The sequence below is a fragment of the Copadichromis virginalis genome, linkage group LG6 (assembly GCF_057382275.1).
Source record: "Copadichromis virginalis isolate Kocher_CV1m ecotype Utaka linkage group LG6, C_Virginalis_male_GT1.1, whole genome shotgun sequence".
Lineage (NCBI taxonomy): Eukaryota > Metazoa > Chordata > Actinopteri > Cichliformes > Cichlidae > Copadichromis > Copadichromis virginalis.
In genome coordinates this window covers 43,071,238-43,090,716 of record NC_140623.1, presented here as the reverse complement: position 1 = coordinate 43,090,716, position 19,479 = coordinate 43,071,238, and the positions used below count along the sequence as shown (strand labels likewise).

At 46.3% G+C, this 19,479-nt stretch overlaps 3 protein-coding genes across 4 annotated transcripts in view; 1 reads left to right on the top strand and 2 right to left on the bottom strand.

The window, feature by feature from the left end:
- The window catches only part of wdr17 (WD repeat domain 17), a 34,424-nt gene extending 27,990 nt beyond the window's left edge, over positions 1 to 6,434 (bottom strand). The window contains exons 1-5 of one of the 2 annotated variants that reach the window (XM_085460543.1): positions 6,344 to 6,434; positions 3,905 to 4,033; positions 2,130 to 2,313; positions 1,826 to 2,056; positions 1 to 18 (exon numbers count right to left, since the gene is read on the bottom strand). The exon at positions 1 to 18 is cut by the window's left edge and continues 93 nt beyond it. In XM_085460543.1, coding sequence (XP_085316669.1) covers positions 1 to 18; positions 1,826 to 2,056; positions 2,130 to 2,313; positions 3,905 to 4,027 — 556 coding nt within the window. In that variant the 5' untranslated portion in view covers positions 4,028 to 4,033; positions 6,344 to 6,434. The remainder of the gene's footprint in view (positions 19 to 1,825; positions 2,057 to 2,129; positions 2,314 to 3,904; positions 4,034 to 6,343) is intronic. The other variant, XM_085460542.1, reaches the window with a different exon arrangement.
- Positions 6,435 to 7,350: 916 nt separating this feature from the next.
- On the bottom strand, positions 7,351 to 9,800 carry hmgb2a (high mobility group box 2a). Its single transcript, XM_085460615.1, has 5 exons — positions 9,651 to 9,800; positions 8,663 to 8,822; positions 8,419 to 8,567; positions 8,163 to 8,337; positions 7,351 to 8,075 (listed from the first exon to the last, which is right to left on the bottom strand). Exons 2-5 carry the CDS (start codon positions 8,807 to 8,809, stop codon positions 7,905 to 7,907), a joined length of 642 nt encoding a protein of 213 aa, XP_085316741.1. The 5' UTR covers positions 8,810 to 8,822; positions 9,651 to 9,800; the 3' UTR covers positions 7,351 to 7,904.
- Positions 9,801 to 12,632: 2,832 nt separating this feature from the next.
- pmm2 (phosphomannomutase 2) lies at positions 12,633 to 18,943 on the top strand. Its single transcript, XM_085460611.1, has 8 exons — positions 12,633 to 12,882; positions 14,976 to 15,087; positions 15,193 to 15,269; positions 15,953 to 16,044; positions 16,797 to 16,896; positions 17,104 to 17,179; positions 17,323 to 17,438; positions 18,533 to 18,943. Exons 1-8 carry the CDS (start codon positions 12,808 to 12,810, stop codon positions 18,635 to 18,637), a joined length of 753 nt encoding a protein of 250 aa, XP_085316737.1. The 5' UTR covers positions 12,633 to 12,807; the 3' UTR covers positions 18,638 to 18,943.
- The last annotated feature ends 536 nt before the right edge of the window (positions 18,944 to 19,479 follow it).

Sequence of the window (19,479 nt, the reverse complement as noted above, 5' to 3'; positions counted from 1 at the left end):
GCTTTTGGCTTTTACTCCCTCAAGAAGAGAACGGGGGGTAAAGGTCTTTTCTTTGGACACACTGAATTTGCATGCTTGACAGAATAATCCTTCTTTATTTCATTCTTAGACACACATAATATTCTGGATAAATAGCAGTCTGCTTTCAGAGCCTTCCACAGCACAGAGTCTCTACTGAAGGTGTTCAACGATGTGCTTTTAGCTGCTGACACTGGAAAAAGTACCGTTTTGATTCTTCTAGACCTGAGCGCAGCATTGGACACTGTCGACCACACGATCCTACTAAACCGTCTAAAGACGTGTCGGCATTCAAGGCTCTGCTCTAACATGGTTTGCCTCTTACCTGGAGAGCAGATCCTACTCTGTGATGCTGGGTAACAAATACTCCTCCCAGCTACGCTCACCTGTGGAATACCTCAGGGCTCTATTCTGGGCCCGGTCTTATTCTCCTTATACGTGCTCGCATTAGGCTCCATTTTTCAGAAACACCAGATTTCCTGTCACTCCGATGCAGACGATGCACATTTCTACCTCTCTCTAAAACCAGGTGCTGACAGTACGCTGCAGAAAGTCTCAGAGTGTCTTAGCGACATACATTGCTGGATGTCTCTGAACTTTCTCAAATTGAATCACAACAAATCCAACATTATAATTTTCGGTAAGCAGGACTCTGTTAGTCTCATAAGAAACGACTTGTCCCATTATCAGCTCGTGTACATCCCCACGTAAAAAACCTTGGTTTCATTTTTGATTCCACCCTCAAGCTGGACAAGCAAATAAATCCAGGGCTTTCTCCATTGCCGCCCCGAGACTCTGGAACAATCTCCCCTCTTTTAGAAAATCCTCTTCATCCTTGCAAGTCGTCAAATCGAATCTGAAGACCTACCTTTCGGATGTCTCTGACACCTCGTTTATTCTGTTTTAACTATTCTGGTCTTTTATCTCAGTGGATGATGCTTGCATGTGTAGACACTTATACATGTATTTTATGTTCACGTATGTGCGCTTGTGTGTGAATGTGTACATTTTTGTATATGTATGCATGTGTGCGTATTTGCATGTACACACATTGTTTACAAACATACACGGATGTCTTACAGTGTTTCTATAATGTTTTCTTTCTATTTTAATCCTTTTATTATATCATCCCTCTGTTCAGCACTTTGGCCGACACTTCATGTCTTTTAAATGTGTTATATAAATAACGATGACTTGACTTATCTAAATTTGGACCTCGGTGCAGGTTCCTCACTTCACCCTCTGTCTGACACAAACTGACCTAGCCCCTCCCACTTATTCCTCTGAGTGGATAAGCTGGTTTCAGGGCGCTGTCACGACCATATTAGGAACGAGCACCCACCTGACTTCCTGTAAGAACGGCCTTTAATACGAATGTTTGTGCAAATCTCTGTGAAAACTGCGTGTGTTCTGCGTCACGTCTCTCATCTGGATACAAAACACTGAAAACTTACAAATATAAAATCAAAATACTTTTTTAACACGGCAACACTTGATAACATGGCCTGTGACTAAAGATGTAATCTCCTGTAATTAATTATTGAATGTATTTCATTTGACGTTTCAGAGTAATTATAATCACACAAATGCTTAAAGGTACGAACACTAAAAACAGGCTAACAAGTCAGCTTTTTACAGGAAACAAAGAAATAACTATATTCTAAGTAAATGTATATAAATGTGTAAATATAATTTATTGTAATTTCAAATAAAATCCACTGACTTTCCTTCTCTTTTCAGGGGAATGACACACAATGATCACAGACCTCCAGGCGTCCACACATTCAAAACTCGTGTTGGTCGGTACCTGGCTGAAACACCGACAGGCTCCCGTCTGTGTGTCCAAACACCAGTTTCCCCTTCTTGGTGGGGTGCCATCTGAAGAGACAGATGTCAGACAGGAAGGAGTGGGCTTCTTTATGCACCGTGACCCCAGGATCGGGACCTCGGTAGACCCAGATGTACAGCGGACCGCGCTGGGAGACGAACGCCACTCCGTCGGCCGAGTTCCAGCACCAACTGACTGACACGGGGACGCCTGAGAAACAGGAAGAGGCTGTGAGGCTTTACAGATCTGTGCTGAAACAACCCGGCGTGGATCATCCAGCTACCTTTAGTGTTGTCGAGTCGCGCCACCGCCTTTTTCTCTGCTACGTTCCACACGATGAGGAGGTTATCAGCTGAGGCCGAAGCAAACAGGTCGGGGTTGTCGGGGCACCAGCTGATCGCTGTTATGGTCTTCTTGTGCTCTGACATGATGGACCTCAATTTAAACTCATTGTACTGCTGATCCAACTGCAACGAGGACAAGAGAACGAATGAAACAGCTCTCAGAAATCTGTCAACTTCCACAACTCTGCCCAAGAAATCAAGAATCCTTTCCTGCAGGTCGCCGCCCTGTGCACCTCCTGACTACCTCCAGCACTGCTGCTGCGTTTACATCTCCTCCTGGAGGTCTCGTTCTGACCATCTGCATCGGTGCCTCCTGCAACACCGTGCAGACAGCAAATAATCCCTGGTGACATGAGCTGGTTTCCCTGGGGGAGCTGGTACTCTACAAGGCGCAAACCCAGGAACGGGTTATTCATCCCCCAGAGTCAGAGCTCAGAGCCCGCTGGGACGATCTCTACAATCAAACCCCTCGAAGGACTCGTGCATTGATCAGAGCTCAGGCGACAGACGTGATCTGGACATTCCAAAAAATGTTCACCACAAGAGCAGTTCAAAGGTCATCTCGCACACGTGAATCCAGATTAACAAAAAAACAAACAGATTACATCAAATCTCAGTTCAACTTACAGAAGCAACAAAAATCCTGTTTCAGGATTCCCAGTTCATCCCGGTCACATTCACAAAGACAGACAAGCTCCACCTCGGGTGTTCCCGGCGATCTGCAAACTCACAGCTAAAATCATGAAGGAAAACAGAACAGGAAAAGAAAGCGGCGCCTTTTCCCGAGCAGCTGTCTCCGGAGAACCTCTGGAGGATTCCTGTGATGACAGTCACGCAAGCTGTCGCCACATTACCCGCACGCTACGCCCGAGTATTCGGACCGCGTTAGTAAAAATCAGTACTGCTCACCTGGAGAATAAAGTGTGAATGAAGTGTCAGCACTGCGATCATGGTGCCTCTGATACAGACTACGTCCTGTTTGCTGCACGAGTTCAAGTTCAAGTTCAACTTTATTGTCACTTCAACCATATACAGTTTAAAAATACACAGTGAGGCGAAACAACGTTCCTCCAGGAACCAAGGTGCTACAAGACGAGGATGTAACACGGTGACACACAGACTCACTCACAAGGCAACGTGTTTCTCCTCAACACGCCGACTGTGAGGCTCGGAAAATAATATGCCGCGATACGATTGGCTGACAGGACTGGCTGTGGAGGTTAAGTAACAAAGAAGTTCATGGAATAAAAATGCAGGAGACTGTGGACCACAGCAGCACAGAAACAAATCAAAAGTACATAAGATGAAACTGAAGATGCTGCGCACTGGAGCAGGTCCAGAGACAGAGCTGCAAACTTCAACGGCTCACAAGCCACAGAGAACCCAGCTCTATGATTTTTATGGGCGGAGTCACAGCTTTAAATATGGCGATCGACAGTGCTTTACCCAGAAAACACCAACTTTGTGTTACAGCATCTACACACTCTCACACACACTTGTTTTCATATGTCGATGAGCACATCTAAGTGACAGCATGCTTTCCTTAGCCGCTAACACAACAGTCACCCTGACACTAAAACCACATCTTCAGTCTCAAAAATGTCTTCAAACGCGTGAGGACGGACACTTTGTCCCCATAAGTATGGTAACATGCCAATGTTCTGTCCTCACAAAGATGTCTAAACACGCACACACACACACACAGGTAGATCACCTGGTAGATGTATATAGCTAGCGTAGCACAGTAGGCGAAGCGGTCTCCGCTGGCCGCACACACGTCTTTGTTCCACGGCTGACAGCCTGCTGCCAACAGGCCCACCTGCTTCACCTTCGCCATCCTCACCTGCAGACACACAAACACTTTAGTTTTAACCAGTTTACTGGTTTTGGATTAGGTGTGTGTTCCTATAATTATCACTGGACTGTCGCATTGGAATGAGTGTGGCTGTGTGTATTTACACATAAATAGTTGTAGCAGATTAACACTCACAGCACGCACGCAAACTACATGCATCAACAGGTTGGCCTGGGATGAGATGATTAGAGCGAGGATTGAATTAATCTCTGCAGTGATTGGCCGCTGCCTAATAACTCTTACTGCGAGGAAGTGACACAGCAGGCCGTGGGGGATCGGCGTGCACGCCCATCCGAGAGTCCTGCAGACACTCACGTCTCAGTGCTCTGCTGGGCACTCGGGTCCTGGAGATCGTGTGGATGCTACTTTAGCACGTCACCCACCTAAACATCGCTACAGAGCAGTCGCAGTCACCACAGATGGTAAAGACTCTCCCCAACAGCAGCAGCCCAAAGAGCCCACAGTGTTTACCCAGCCTCCAATCTGAGCCCGTGACCATAGAGCAGAGGTCCAGAGTCGTTACCCTGAGGAGAGCACACTGACACCTCTGCACAGTTTGTGTTTATCTTCTTCCTGAGTTATCGCTCATCGTCACAGATCATGAGGTTACCTCTGGCCCCACCCACTAACTTTTAATGCTGTGGCTGTAAATCATGTCATTTGTCCACTGTTAAGAAACCCCAAAGCACCTTCATGATATACCTCACAGACACACTGCGAGCTCTGTGCGAGTAGTTTGGTTTGATTTGATCTTTTACGCGTTTATAATTTTTTAAAAAGAAGTGGCGTCAGTGATCATCTTTAAAGGGCCAGTTCACCAAATCAGAGAAGCTACAAAGGCAGAAAGGAAAGAGGAGAGCGAGGAGTCGCTATCAAAGGTAACTTCAAACACCTGTTGATGTGCTGGCCTGTAACCTCGTCCTGTCAGGTGCAAATAGGCTGATTTACATCTTCATTTATCATCCTCCATTAAACAGATAATGGTGTGAATCAGCTAAACAGTAACCGTGTGCAGCCACAGTGATGACTACACTGTCAACACGTTTGGACACAAAGATTGATTTTTTTTTTAACCCCTAAAAAATATTTTGGTGTGTTTAAAGATTTGAGACTTTTAAAATCGTTTTACTTCTAAATAATCTGCATCATCATCTCAAACCTGAGCTGGCTTCCAGTACCTGAGAGCTCCCGAGAGTGCAAACTGGTTTCTCACAGGAACAAAAACACTTTTTTATGCATCACTTCCTGTTGTTTTTCAGCCTAAACAGTCTCTGATAGAAACAGTGCATCATGAGCTGCGTGTCAGGCAAAGACAGCAGGAAAGAGGCTCCAGACCCAGTTTAAACCTCTGAAACCGTCTACAACATTATTTGTTTATTAAATAACATCATTGACCTTTAATCAGTTCCATAGGATATAAACACATGACCAGGGGTCAGCAAAGGCTCACATCTGGCTCCAGATGTGACAACCTTTTCATATTGATTACCTGTAATAGCACAGCAAAGTAAGTCAGAGGTAAACCGGTCAATAACAGAGGCTACGGTGCTTAGGGTAGGTAGGTAGAGATTAGGGTGAGTCAGGTGTTCGTTTGTCTGGTGTGAGCCGTGCTGATGGGCTCCTTTAATCACCTTTATTATTAAAAGTGAACATTTTGGAACAGTAACAAACATCACACCTGCGCTGGGCCTCCTGAGCTCCTCCTGTGCGGAAATATAATCTGTGAATGAGCTCCATTAAAACTAAACACACCCCAGGAGACCAATCAGGACTCAGCTCTGAATGATGCAGGAGGGGGAGGGGTGTACCTGCTCTCTACAGGTACACCCGGCGGAGACCCGGTGACACGGCACGCGGCACTCGTGTGATTAGTCAGCGCCCCCCGGTGAAGCGCTGACGTCACGGTGGTCTTCGCACACTTCACGGGCCTCATAAACGACAAAGTCGCGCGCTGTGGACGGACGCACAACAGTCCTCCCGACCACGTCACGCACCCTGACGTGGAGCACGGGGGGTTAAAAGCTCTGCGCGCTCCCGCCATCATTTCATCTGATCCTGAACAACATGTCGACGCATCAACAGGTTCCGTCACTGCGACTGATCCACGAGACACCTGCGTGTCGCAGGAACCTCACACCCACAGACTCACACAGACTCACACACACGCACACTGCTGAAGACACGGATCCTGGCTTAATTTTTCAACATTTCAAACACGCGACCAGTTCGTGTGTCTGTGTGCGTGTGTCTGTGTGCGTGTCTGTGTGCGTGTGTCTGTGTGCGTGTGTTTCGTCTTACCGTCAGTTGTCGGCAGGCTCGTGCACGGCGGACAGCTCCCAGGTGCTGAAATGCGTCCAGCTCACCGTCATCCGGCAGAGGTAGGAGCAGCAGCTGCGCTGATTGGTCCCTGGGAGGCCGGTCTGTGATCAGCTATTGGCTGTCCGGGCTGTCAGTCAGAGTGTCCGCGGTGTAAATCAGTGACGGGAACCTCTCGTTTATTTACATTTATTGTTAAATATTTACACATTTCACAACAACAGTTTTATACTGACCCACAACATTCAGATGATCCTCTGGGAGCAAAACACAGATTGTAAAAAATGTTCGCAATAAACAGAAATTAATTCTTAAATAAAAGGAAGCGCTTGGCAACTGTGGAAAGGAAGAACTCCATTTAAACAGGAAGAGACCTCCAGCCGTCTACCGGGGTCAAAATAAAACTGGATTGGTTTTTCTTAACTTGTCATTCATCCAACCACCTATTCTGTGCAGAGCAGCAAGCTGAGCAGGTATTTCAGACTGTTCTCCTCAGCAACACCTTCCAGTTCTGAGTGGTGGTGAAGTGCTCCCAGGCCACGCCCACATTATAACCTCTCCTATGATGACGCTGGGGTCTCCTTCCAGTGCCAGCCTTTAATTTGTCATTGCAGATATTGTTTTCAGCTGCTTCAGACAGAACAGTGACTGCACATCACATGTTAGAGGCCCTGTGATTGGCCCGTCTGTCGTCACTCTTTAAGTCACATGAGTTGACTGATTTTTGGAGAATCTGTTTAAAGGACTGAAGCTGACATGGATGCTTTTACCACTGATTCTAAAATGATGAAAAATCATGTTGTAAACATGGGTCACAAGTACTTAAACCCACCTGAGTGTCTTTGCTACACTGTGCAAGGCTGATTTTTAACATTGCAGTGAGTCTGCTGCTGCACAATGAGCCTCAATCTGCTTACATTCATTTCTTCATCTACCCACTCAGACTGCCCCCCCAGTCATGTGAGCTTTAGACACACAGCAGTCTACACTTATAGGCAATATACAAAATTTTATTACAAAAAGAAAAATCCGTTCTACATGTTTTCAAAGTTCCACATTAAAAATGACGGCAAACATTTTTCTTTTAACCAAACTACAGATAAATCCTGGCAGTAAAATGACAGTGAAGAAACGGCACCGCTGGAACAGAAAACATGAGCAGTGCTTCCAGAAACAATCATTCTTAAAATAAAAAAAACAAACAAAGAAAAGAAAAGAAAACGTTTCCTGGCTGGCTGCTGTCCACCGTCTGCACAGGAGTTTCAGTTCATCGCATCATCACAGGAAATAATCTGGCTGCACGTTTTTTTAAACCAGGATCTAAGGTGTAACAGACCCAACTTCAGCAGTTGTAAAACAAAAATAAAACTTAAAGGGGACTAAGGGACAATAAAATCTAAATCCCTGAATTAGAAGAAGAGGAGTACAGGTCGACCGAGGCCGACCGACAGGGACAGCAGGCTATACCGTTGGACGAGTCCAACCCAAAAAACAAACATAAGCTGAACAACGCAAACTTCACATCCTCAAACACAGAAACCACTTAGTCATCATCCTCATCGTCGTCATCTTCATCCTCTTCCTCCTCGTCTTCATCATCGTCATCATCATCATCAGCCGGTACAGCCTTCTTGGCGGCGGGCCTGCCGGGCCCGCTCTTCTTTCCAGCGTCGCTCTTCCCAGAGCCACCCTTGGCTCTGTAGGCAGCAACGTCCTGGAAAAGGAGAAGAGGAGACACATTAGGAACGCCACCTCAGAGACACGCTACACCATCCAACACCACCCGAAAACACAGGGGCACCTTCTCGTATTTCTCCTTCAGTCTGGCGGCTTTGGCCTCGTAGGGGGCCTTGTCTTTGGCGCCCTGCGTGGCCCACATCTCGCCAAGCTTCTTGGCAATGTCACCGATGGAGATCCCAGGGTTATCCTCCTTGATCTTGGGACGGTGGTCGGAGCAGAAGACGAAGAAAGCGGAGCTGAAGGGAAAACAACAAATTTAATCCCAAGAATCTAACTGAAAACATTTTACAGACAAAGAGCAGCGAGTGTAGACTCACGGGGGCCTTTTGGGGGCGTTGGGGTCCTTCTTCTTCTTTCCCTTCTTGGCACCTTTAGGTGGCACGTAGGACTTCATCTCCCGGTCATATCGGACCTTATCATTCTTGGCCATCTCTTCAAACTTTCCCTTCTCCTTAGGGGACATGGTCTACCACACACACACGTTTTAATTTTTAAAAAGGACAAATAAAATTTAAAAAAAATATCAGAACATCAGTGCTTATAATAAACCGCGGGGCTCACCTTCCATCTTTCTGAGCACTTCTTGGAAAACTCTGCGAAGTTCACGCTGGTCCCTGGGTGCTTCTTCTTGTGCTCCTCGCGGCAGGTCGCCACAAAGAAAGCGTAGGAGGAGGTTTTTCCTCTCGGCTTATTCGGATCCTTTGTCATGGCTGCGATTAATCTGCAAAATAAAGACCAGAAAGAAAACCAGAAATGAAACCAAACACTAAACCACCAAAACGACTCCGAGTTTCGTATTACACGCCCACCCCGGCACAATAACCGCTCCCTGGCCTCACAGTTTTAAATTAAAGCGGGTAATATCCTCACATTTGCCGTCGTGTGGCCGTAAGTGGTGTTACCGCAGCAGAAACAGGGCGAGCAGACGCCCGGGAGTGTTTTAAGGCTCTAATCGGCTTTCTGCCTCTCCGGGACAAAAAGACGCGACTCCATTTTGTATCTTCCCGCCTAAACACAACTGCGCCAAAAACTTCCCCAACAAAGTCTCTGCAATACAGCCGCTCCGCTACACTGCGAGCAGTTCCCCGGGTTTCTGCCTTTAAACACGTGTAGCCAGCACCCAGAGCGACTCCGAGACAGCCGGAGACTTCATCCAAACTTTAAAAAGAGAGGCGCTTCCGTCGTGCTGCGAGCTAAGCTACCAAACCAAATGGCGTTTGAACGGCATGTTGCGCACTAAGTCGGACACACACTGAGCTACAGCACCATCTTACAGAGCACCGAGCAAGAAAAACACCCCACAAAACTGATGCTTTTCGGTTTTAAACAGCAGCGAACTGCTTGCTTTTTCACAAACACCGTTTTGATATTGCTGTGATTTATCACGCAAACGACCTACGGGCCAAAAAACACAGATGTATTTTTACCGCACAAAGGTTAAAATAGCCCCAGAAACTTCGGCACACACCATTGCAATACAACAAACAAAGCACAAACACCTTCCAGCCACTGTTTGCTAAACAATTATTAGAAAGCAGAGGGGCCTTACCTGTTCACCGCAAGACGAGCTGTAAACGAGTGAAGGAGGAAGGACGGTCAACTGTTTAGTCACCGTCTGCGAGGCCGCACTAACTATACTATCGAGTCTCACACAGATCCGTCCCCCCAGCAGCGGATTGGCGGAAATCGTGTATTTAATTTTGAACGCAGGGCACACAGCGCAGTCGCGGATGTGATTGGTTGTTTTCCTAGAAGTCAAGCCGTAGGGTTTGTGTGCGTCACCTGAAAGCTGATTGGCTGCTCCCGGGCTTTTAAACATAGGGCGCGAAAAAGCCCCTCTTTGTTCACTGCTGTTCCAAAATAACCTCCGTCTGCTGATGACGTCGCTTAACCGTTTGTTTTCGAGATGAGAGCGAAAGGAGCCGATCCGCTCCGAGGCTGCAGCTCTTCCGCTTCTAGCAACCAGTGACGAGACGATACAAACAAAACTGCTCATTTGATTTTTAACGGGCGCTGACGGATGTCAACACTCTCCAGAAAACCGACAATAACTTCCGGCTGCAGACTTTAACTGCAAACGTGACGTTTTAATAGTCATTAAATATTGGACATCCTGTTTTAAGATGGCTCCCGTTTATGACTGTGCAAGTAGAAATGCAATCTAAGCATAAAACACCTATAATCTATTGTAGAATAAATCTATTATAAAGCAAGAGAGTCAAACATAAGGTCAGGGGCCGAAACCGGCCCCAAGGAGTCCAATCCGGCCCGGCAAATGTGGGCAAAGATTTATGAAATATATTTTCAGCTTTTCCTGCTCTCATCCAAACTAAAGCAAAGTAATTAAGTACCAGATAAACAATAAAGATTAAAGCTACCAGAACCTTTTGTTTGTATTTTTAACCTTTCGTATTTCTTATTTCTTCTTTATCCTGTAGAAACACAGAGACGTACTGCTGACTCTCCCCTTCTTCTTATATTAGATGGAATCAAATTCAACATCTTTATGTTAACAGAAAAGAGTTTTGCTGGCTCAGTCTAACATAAGAACAAAGTAGGCCGCGTGCAGCAATGAATGTAAGTTCAGTGAAAGAGTATGGAAGCTGTTTGGTATGCAGAGCAATGCAGTGAGGGCAAGACATGCACAGCTGTTTATGTAAAAGCAGGCCTGCTGTAAAAAATCAAAAATCAAACACCAAAATCACATCAGTTTGGTGATGAGCATCTCACATGTGCATTAGAACGTCTCACTGCTTTTACAGAGGAACAAAAGGAGGTAGCAACACACACACACACACACACACACACACACACACACACACACACACACACACACACACACTGCAAACCAGGTTATTAAATATAAATGCAAAGATTTTAAACTTTAAGACTGCAGACTGGCAGTTATCCAAGAGTGAATGAAAAATAAGGGACAAAAATATTAAAAGAGGAGTCAGAAAGGAGGAAATAGTCGCAGTGATCCTCAGACGGAGCACGGAAACCTGAGGCTCTCTCCACCTGAAATGTTCCTCCACGTATAAAGAATTATATGCATCAAGCTTCATTCTGACAGCCACTATGAGGTAGTACATTTAAATAGATTAATACTTGTAAGGTCTGAAAGTATTTCCCCTCAATGTTTCACCTCCATCACCACTTTGCACAATTCTCCCAAACATCTGGATTTTCTTTTCGAATCATAATCCTGAACGTGTTTCATGCTTTCAGAGGGGATTTCTCACAGTGAGGGGAAACTTTGAGCTCAGAGATAAATCCACGATGAGTCATGAACAGATCATTTAAAACAGTTTCAGCTCTGACCCTCCACAGAGGTGATTAAAGTTCATTTACAGGCTCATTGACTGAGAAGTTGGGGGGTGACCTGTGTGAGCCGGGGGTTCACACCTCACAGTTAATCAGGAGGTCGTCTGTATGTAAAGTTGGGGGGTCGCTGGGAGGCGAATACATGTCAATGAAACACTTCTGAACCACTTTTTCTCCTTTTGTTGTCCTCGTGCGCCCCACCTAACTGCAAACAGCATGCAGGACACGCTTTTAACACCATTACTTCTTTAGTTTTTATTGTAAAAGGCGCCATTTGAGAACGGCCTCCATATTTTATTTAGTAACCCTGCTGTGCTGATTGGCAGACGTTTTTACTTTGAGCTCTTTGAGTTCATTTCCATTATAACTGTGCTTCTTCTTTTCAGTGATTTTCACATGGCTGAGCCTTGATTTCTTATATTGGTTGAACTTTTTCTAATTTATTTGAGATATTTTGTTTTAGGTTCTGTTTAATGATTTAGCTGATGTAACAAATTACCAAACTGACATACATCTAAAGCAAATATCAGGACTGAAAACAGGCCTCAAAGCTCACAGGTAGAAGTGTTGTAATTTTCTGTTTCATTAAAGACTTTGTGTCCCAACATCTGTGTGTTGTGTTGAAGCGATATCAAATGAAGATAAACCCTGTTGCACAACCCTGGGCTCATAATTTACTCATTTTCCTGAGCAGCTGTGCAAAGTTGAACAGGAAAAATGTTCCTGGTCCAACATTAAACTCTAACGTAGCTGAAAAGACACGGGTTTGGTTCATGAGCCAAAAGCACACGATGAAGAGGAGGAAGTGTGGAGACAAGAGAGTCCAAACTAAACTCACTAAACACACAAAGGAATTTTAAATTGGTTTTATTTATCTACAGCTGCAACCTGTGTTTAATTACAATGATATATGACCCTGTTTAATCCACCTTCACAGACCTGTGCAGATGTCAGGAAATAATGAAGAACACAATGGTTCGCCTTTAAAATCTGCGAGGAAGCTTCACATCTGTCCCAAAGTATTAATGACAGTAAAAACAAGTAATAAGCAAATTGTAAATATAAAATGATTCAATAAAAATACATGAATTAATAAAATAAAATGAACAACATCATTGTAATTTCACAACAGTTTAAAGTTAATTTGTTTAATCTTTTACGCAGATACTGCAAAGTATCAGCAGGTGGCAGCACTGTGCGTCTGTCAGTCTGGTACACACCCAAGAAGAAGAGAAGAACCGTGGTTGTAGTTCTAAGCGGCGAGCAGGTAGTGTAGGGAGAACCGAGCTGCTCTTTACGGAACACCGGCAGAGGAGGCGAGCCCACTCGGAGCAGCGGGGAGGCGGTCAGCGTGTCTGTGTGGGTCCGGGAGCGGAGGGAAGATGAGTGACGCCGGTGTGGACACGAGCACGCTCTGCCTCTTTGACGTTGACGGCACGCTTACGGCCGCGAGACAGGTGGGAAATTGTGTATATGTCCGCGCGCGCGAGGGCAAGACCACTGGTGATATAAAACAATCAGTGCACCTGACAAACCTTCAGACAAACATGACTGTACTGTCCGACACTGCGACTTCCGGCTCCACGTTGATATTGTAGTTCTTCCGCAGGCAAAAATGCTCCGCAGAAACTACGTAACAATGGTTCCGCTAAGCGACGTTAGCCAGTATGGGCGGACTGCCAGTGCCAAACATCTTTATAATAATGATATTAATAAAATAATAATCTCTGACAGTGTAACGTTATCGCTGTGGTTACTAAACATAGAAGATATTAGGTGACGCATGTAACGGTAAATTACGTCTTGCTAGCTTTTTGCTATAACAGGAAGTGTCTGACGGAACGTCAATGTGAAACACGAGTTTAGGATTTAGAAAAAAAAATCATCAAACTATTAGTTACATTTATATCCGTGGTGTGTATAATCACTGTCGTCACCTCCTAAATATAAAACACCCTTCACGTGGCCATTGATTACGTAGGTGACTCAAGCGACGCTCGTGCTAATCGTGTTCCCGGTAGTTTCTGCTAGCATGTCACTAATCCCCGGGTTAAGCGCCCCCTAACGGCCCTGCAAGGTTACGTGTTTGGCCTGTTCTTCCAGCAGAGTCACTCATGTTTAAAATGTTCTTTAGGAGGTGACCCTGACCTCTGACCCATGCAGACTGCTTTAGGTGAAGGTTTAGGTGGAGCAGGGGTCATGACCCTGAGACTCTTGGTTTCAGTGTAGCCCTGCGTGTGTGCACAGCTGTTCAGTTTTACTGCAAAAATTTGTAAAAGGTTGCAAACTTTTCATCCTGTGATTTAAAAAATGTGACGTCATTGAAATGAAAATGCAAAGTAAGACGAACCGAGTAGTGATGAATGGCCAACAGGGTACACTCAGCAGGCACACCTGTTCAAGTGCTTAATAACGCAAATATTTTAATCAACCAATCATGTGTCAGACACTCAGTGAAGTTCAGCCTGAGCATCAGAAAGACGATTTCAGAGACTTTAAAGAGAGCCCTCTCTGTTTACAACAAGCAGTCCAGTGAGCAACAGTTCTCACCTCGCTGATGTCAGAGCAGAGCAGCCAGACTGATTGTATACATGCTGATGAATGCAGACGAACATCTCTGAACAACATGGCGAGCCATGAAGCAGCAGAAGACCGCACCGGGTCCCCCTCCTGTCAGCCACGAACAGGAAACTGATCATTCCTGGTTTGATGTGCATCACATGGTCAGTGTTTGGTGTAAACACCATGAAAGCATGTGTGATGATGTCATAATGATGATGCAAAACATTCAATTAAAAAAGATTAAAGTAAATTAAAACGGGAGCTCGGGCCTAACTGCGAGTGCAGTAAAGGTTGCAGACTTGCTGTTTCAGGAGAACTTGGACTCTTCACTGAAGCTGGAGTTGAATATCAGCAGACGGGTAAACTGCTGATGTCGTCAGATTTCCTTTTTTCTTGCAGAAACGTCGGCGTTTATAACTGTAGTGACAGAGACGTTGATCTCGTCAGTCGAAGGCTTCTCGTGTTTGACTGTGTGCAGCGTTTTTAAATCTTTAATAAACTGATTGTTACTGAAAGTTTCACAACCGCAGCGTTTCACAGCGTTTGTTTCCTGTGTTGCGACACACCTGACCAGTTTGAAATCAATGTTTTTGGGGAAAAGAGGAAGGTTCAGTGAGCCGCTGCTGTGCTTGTGCAGCACACAGAATGGGTAAGCATCACTGCATAAAAGAAGAGGGAAGCAGCTGAGCCTGTGCCGGCCGGGAACCCTGGCTGAGTGCAGGGATGTCAAACATAAGGCTCGGGGGCCAGAAGTGGCCCATCAGACTCCAGTTCACCCCGTGGTGGGTTGGAAAATATGAACAAGGGCATAAATATTTGGGCTTAATTAGTTGTGCAGCTTTTCCTGCTGATAGACCCTCCACAGCATCCAGACCACAGCTAGCTCAACAAAAGATGAATAAATGACAGAAGATAAACAAAGCTGCGAGTCGTAGACTCTGTGTCCGTCATGGCGGTAAATGTGGGGCGTGTCACTGTGTGTTTTCAGCGGGTGACCCCGGACATGGCAGAGTTCCTCCAGAAGCTGAGGACTCGGGTTCGGGTCGGCGTCGTCGGAGGGTCCGACCTCAGCAAGATCAAGGAGCAGCTGGGAGACGACGGTGAGACGAACGCCGCTCTGTATCCTGTCTGATACTGTCCCTTTATTTGCACGCAGCTTATACCAGAGAGATGATAACGCTTGTTGGTCTCGGTTCTGTGCGCAGTGATCCAGAAGGTGGACTACGTGTTTGCTGAGAACGGCCTGGTGGCGTATAAGAGCGGACAGTTACACTCTGTGCAGGTGAGACGGCGTTTTACCTTTTTATGTAACTGATCTGGAATCAGCATGTAAAGAAGCAGCTGAGGAGCAAAGTCAGTGACATCATCAGCCTGAGAGGGTGACGGAGACATTTCTAAGGCTGTGGGACTCCAGCGACCCACGCTGAGAGCCTGGGAACCATCGCCGACTCATCCAGGAGGTCACAGAAGAGCCCAGAACAACATCTATTAAGCTCAGCTAGGGTCAGAGGTCACGACTCAACGGTAAGAAAGAGGCGGGGCAAAGATGGGAGAGTCCAAGCAGAAACCACTGCTGACCAAGAAGATCACAAAGTCTCGTCGCACATCTGCCAACAAACATCTGGAGGATAATATTCTGAGGGCTGACGAGACAGAAGCTGAACTTTCTGAAGCTTTGAGTCACGTGTGCATCAGACTAACCACGCAGGAACCAGCAGCTCTGCCTCTGATTGGCTCAAAGGGACAAAATAAAGGTTCTGGAGCGTCCGAGTCAAAGTCTGGACTTAAACCAGACTCAGATGCTTTGATGCTGGAAACCCTCCAGTGAGACAAACAGCAGGTATCAGGTTACACTCAGGACAGGCAGGTGTGGATACCTTTGTTCCCTTAATGAGTGACATCATCATTTATAGTGTGTGTGTGTGTGTGTGTGTGTGTGTGTGTGTGTGTGTGTGTGTGTCTCAGTCCATTCAGGCCCACATGGGGGAGGAGCTGCTGCAAGACTTCATAAACTTCTGTCTGAACTACATGGCCAAGATCAAACTGCCCAAGAAAAGGTGACAGCACATCCGTGTGTTGGTTAGCGTGTGTGTAACAGCCTGGCAGGAGGGTGGAGGGCGTGTCGGTTTGATCCAGCAGACGGGTTTAAACAGTGAAAAGTTTCTTTAACCTCCTCAGACCTGAACTCTTCCACAGCAGCATTTTTAATTTCTCTTTGATATTTGGTCACATTGGGACCTGATAATGGAGTGGATTTATACAGTGCTTCACAATGCCACTATTCATTCACTCTCACATTCACACACTGGTGGAGGCAGCTACAGGTGTAGCCACAGCTGCCCTGGGGCAGACTGACAGAGGCGAGGCTGCCATATCGAATGTAAAAACAAAGAATTACCAGATTTTTTTATTTTTTTTACCTTAAAGAAAAATCAGAGCCACTCATGATGATATTTATTTAAATGTCGATAGAACAGCAGCAGCATAGCGTCCTCGTAAGTGGACATCAGGCCCATGTAGAGCAAGATTGAGTATTTTGGTCTAAATAACCCAAAATGTGACGTCCACATCTGTGGACGCAGGTCCGAGGAGGTTAAAGATCCACGTTATAACACGCCGTTCTTACCTTTGGGGCTGTGGGCGTGGCTCAGCTGTGAGAGTAAACTGTTTAAACTGTAAAAGTGCTCGCCATGAAACCGTGAGGGTTTCAGGTGTGTTACCCGTGAGGTCAAAAGGTCAGAATCACTGCATGTATCAGGACTGTGGCGGTTCTGCGGTGGGCGTCATGTGACTCTGTGTCGTCTCTCAGGGGCACCTTTGTGGAGTTTCGTAACGGGATGCTGAACGTGTCTCCGATCGGACGCAGCTGCACGCAAGAGGAGCGGATCGAGTTCTACGAGCTGGACAAGGTAACGCCCACGTGCTGACCCTAAACCCCGGCTCCACCCGCCTCCTCCACCTGTAATTAACAAAAATGTCTGTTTGTGGTACATTTGGTAGGTTTTGAGCTTGTTCTCATTTAAAATGTACTGACGAGGTAAAAGTCCTGTTTGGTTCTTTCGCTGTGAAGCTGAAGCTGCTGCTGAAATGAAGACGGTGGTGTTTGTTTCCTACAGAAGGAGAAAATCCGAGAGACGTTTGTGTCCGTGTTGCAGGAGGAGTTCAAAGGAAAAGGACTCTCGTTTTCCATCGGTGAGTCTGCTGCAGCCGGCACGCCGCCTCACTGAAGGTGACGCGAGCCTGAAACAAACTGAGGCGGCGTGGCTGTCCTACCTCACTGTGATGCCAATGGCGCCTTCGTTTCCTGCAGCCTGTCGGTCTTTGTGTGTCCGCAGGAGGTCAGATCAGCTTTGACGTGTTTCCTGACGGCTGGGATAAAAGGTACTGCCTCGGCATCGTGGAGAAGGACGACTACTCCACCATCCACTTCTTTGGAGACAAGACCAAACCTGTGAGTCTGTGTCACGTGACTCCTCACGGAGGCAGAATATCAGCGGCAGGTAAACGATGGCCGGTCGGGTCAAAGAGTCGTTCCTGGAAACATCTGTTTCATTATTCCTGAAATGCAGCTGGATCCAGCAGCAAGCTGAACACCGCAGCTCCTGTAGTGTCCAGCAGGGGCAGCAGTGAGTCCGTCCCCGTGTTAAACGAACTGTTTACAGCCCGAGACCAAAAAAAGAAATCAGTAGATTCTTTCTGTCATCACAAAGTCTGTGCAGGTGGAGGAAACGACAGGTAGGAAGGTAACAGGTCAGGTTGTCACAGCAACAGAAAGATAATTATTCTGTAAGTAACTTTAAGCAGTGCAGTAACTCTGAGAATGTAATCTTACATCATAAGTACTTGTAATGAGTGGCTTATGACACCTGTCTCCTTATTCTAGCGGGGCTGACTTTAAGTATTTATATGTTTAATAAATAAATACTAATAATACTTATACTGTCATTGCAGGGAGTTAGTTTGTACCCAGAACATCAGTGCAGCATGTCTGTGTGAGCATGTCCACTGTAGAGAGTAAACAGTGTGTTATAGAGCAGGACGCCGTTTACATCGCGGGCCACATTCAGCACACCTGAGTGGGCGGGGCCGCTGAAACGCCCCTGACGGCACAGTCAGGTTACTCCGACTGTGATCCTCCTGTGAGGTCACTCAGAGGAGTTTCCGTCCTTGTTCGTCTTTATTACGCCGCTCTGTGAATGTTCGAGTCTTCATCGGCCCCCAGGCCTTATGTTTAACACCCCTGGTGCAGACAGGTGAATCTTCGGTCCTCAGACCGGCCGGCAGGGTCTGAATGTCTCGTTGTTTCATGTTTTTACGGCTCAGGGTGGAACTTGACCTGTTTCAAACATCTGGCATGTTCAGTGGTCACCGTGCAACACTTGCAGCTGTTTGACGCTGTGTTTGAAGGACACACAGATGTGCGACTGTCAACCTGCAGCGAGTTTGGGGCCAAACTTTTCCACCAACCTCGTTTAACGTGCCGCTTCGTTGAGTCGTGAGCTGCAGCACGGCTCATCTTTCTGTGCGTCTCTGTCTTCACGTCAGGGAGGAAACGATTACGAGATCTACTGCGACCCCCGGACCGTCGGCCACGAGGTGTCCAGCCCGGAGGAGACGCGGCGCCTGTGCGAGCAGCTCTTCTTCTCCTGAGCTCAAACGCCTGCCAGCTGTGACTGCGCGTCACCTATAACAACAGACGGGAGGAGGAGCTGATGAACGCTGACGTGACTTTTTGATTGTAGCTGCTTGTTTGGTCGGGGTTGGTGGGTTTGTCTTTCTGTGATCTGTGTGTTTGATTCCACGGGACACGCTGAGCCTCCGCGTCCGGAGGACTGTTCGGGGAAGCCCCTCCAGCCTCACGCTGTGGGCGGAGTGAGGAAGTGGGCGGAGCAATGACACGCAGCTGTGGTTTACCATCCTCCTGTCTGAGTGTAAATAAAGGTGGGTGACATCACAGCTGTACTGGAACGGTTCGCCACTCTGTTGTCCATCTTTGTTATACAGTCTGTGTTTCCAGGAGTGAAGTAGCAGCTGATCCTGTTACGACGAGGCCGTTTTATGCAACGTGGAAAATCATAGCCATGCTTTAAATAATAATCATGTGATGTTTCTGTACATGACGACGTTACTGTTAACAGCGAGGGGAATAAAAGGGAGCCGACGCTCTGAAACGCGACTCGTTCTTACGGCGATTTCCCTCCAAAGACCAAAAGAGTTCATCCCAGATGTGATCCAGCAGCTAACGGGAAGGACGTGGATTTGAAAAGGACGAATCATAGAGATTAATCTTCATCCATTCACTTGATTCTCCTTTATTTTGAAAAACCTGTTTTTAAATTTTCAAAATAATATTTTTAACAAAGATTTTTGAGTGATTTGATTTTTTTTTTTAAATGTAAATCCATTTTCCTTTCAGCTTTTAATAGTTCCTTAATTACTTTATTTAGATAATAATTTATAATTGGAATTACTAATGCATATTTTATTGCCCC

What these genes read in the sequence shown, in the direction of transcription:
- hmgb2a (XM_085460615.1), bottom strand. Translation starts at nt 8,809, where the DNA reads ATGACAAAGGATCCGAATAAGCCGAGAGGAAAAACCTCCTCCTACGCT. An exon ending in AGTGCTCAGAAAGATGGAAG is followed by an intron (nt 8,568 to 8,662) that starts GTGAGCCCCGCG and finishes TGTGTGTGGTAG; the next exon opens with ACCATGTCCCCTAAGGAGAA. An exon ending in AACGCCCCCAAAAGGCCCCC is followed by an intron (nt 8,338 to 8,418) that starts GTGAGTCTACAC and finishes TTTTCCCTTCAG; the next exon opens with CTCCGCTTTCTTCGTCTTCT.
- pmm2 (XM_085460611.1), top strand. Translation starts at nt 12,808, where the DNA reads ATGAGTGACGCCGGTGTGGACACGAGCACGCTCTGCCTCTTTGACGTT. An exon ending in GACAGTTACACTCTGTGCAG is followed by an intron (nt 15,270 to 15,952) that starts GTGAGACGGCGT and finishes TGTGTGTCTCAG; the next exon opens with TCCATTCAGGCCCACATGGG. An exon ending in AGTTCTACGAGCTGGACAAG is followed by an intron (nt 16,897 to 17,103) that starts GTAACGCCCACG and finishes TGTTTCCTACAG; the next exon opens with AAGGAGAAAATCCGAGAGAC.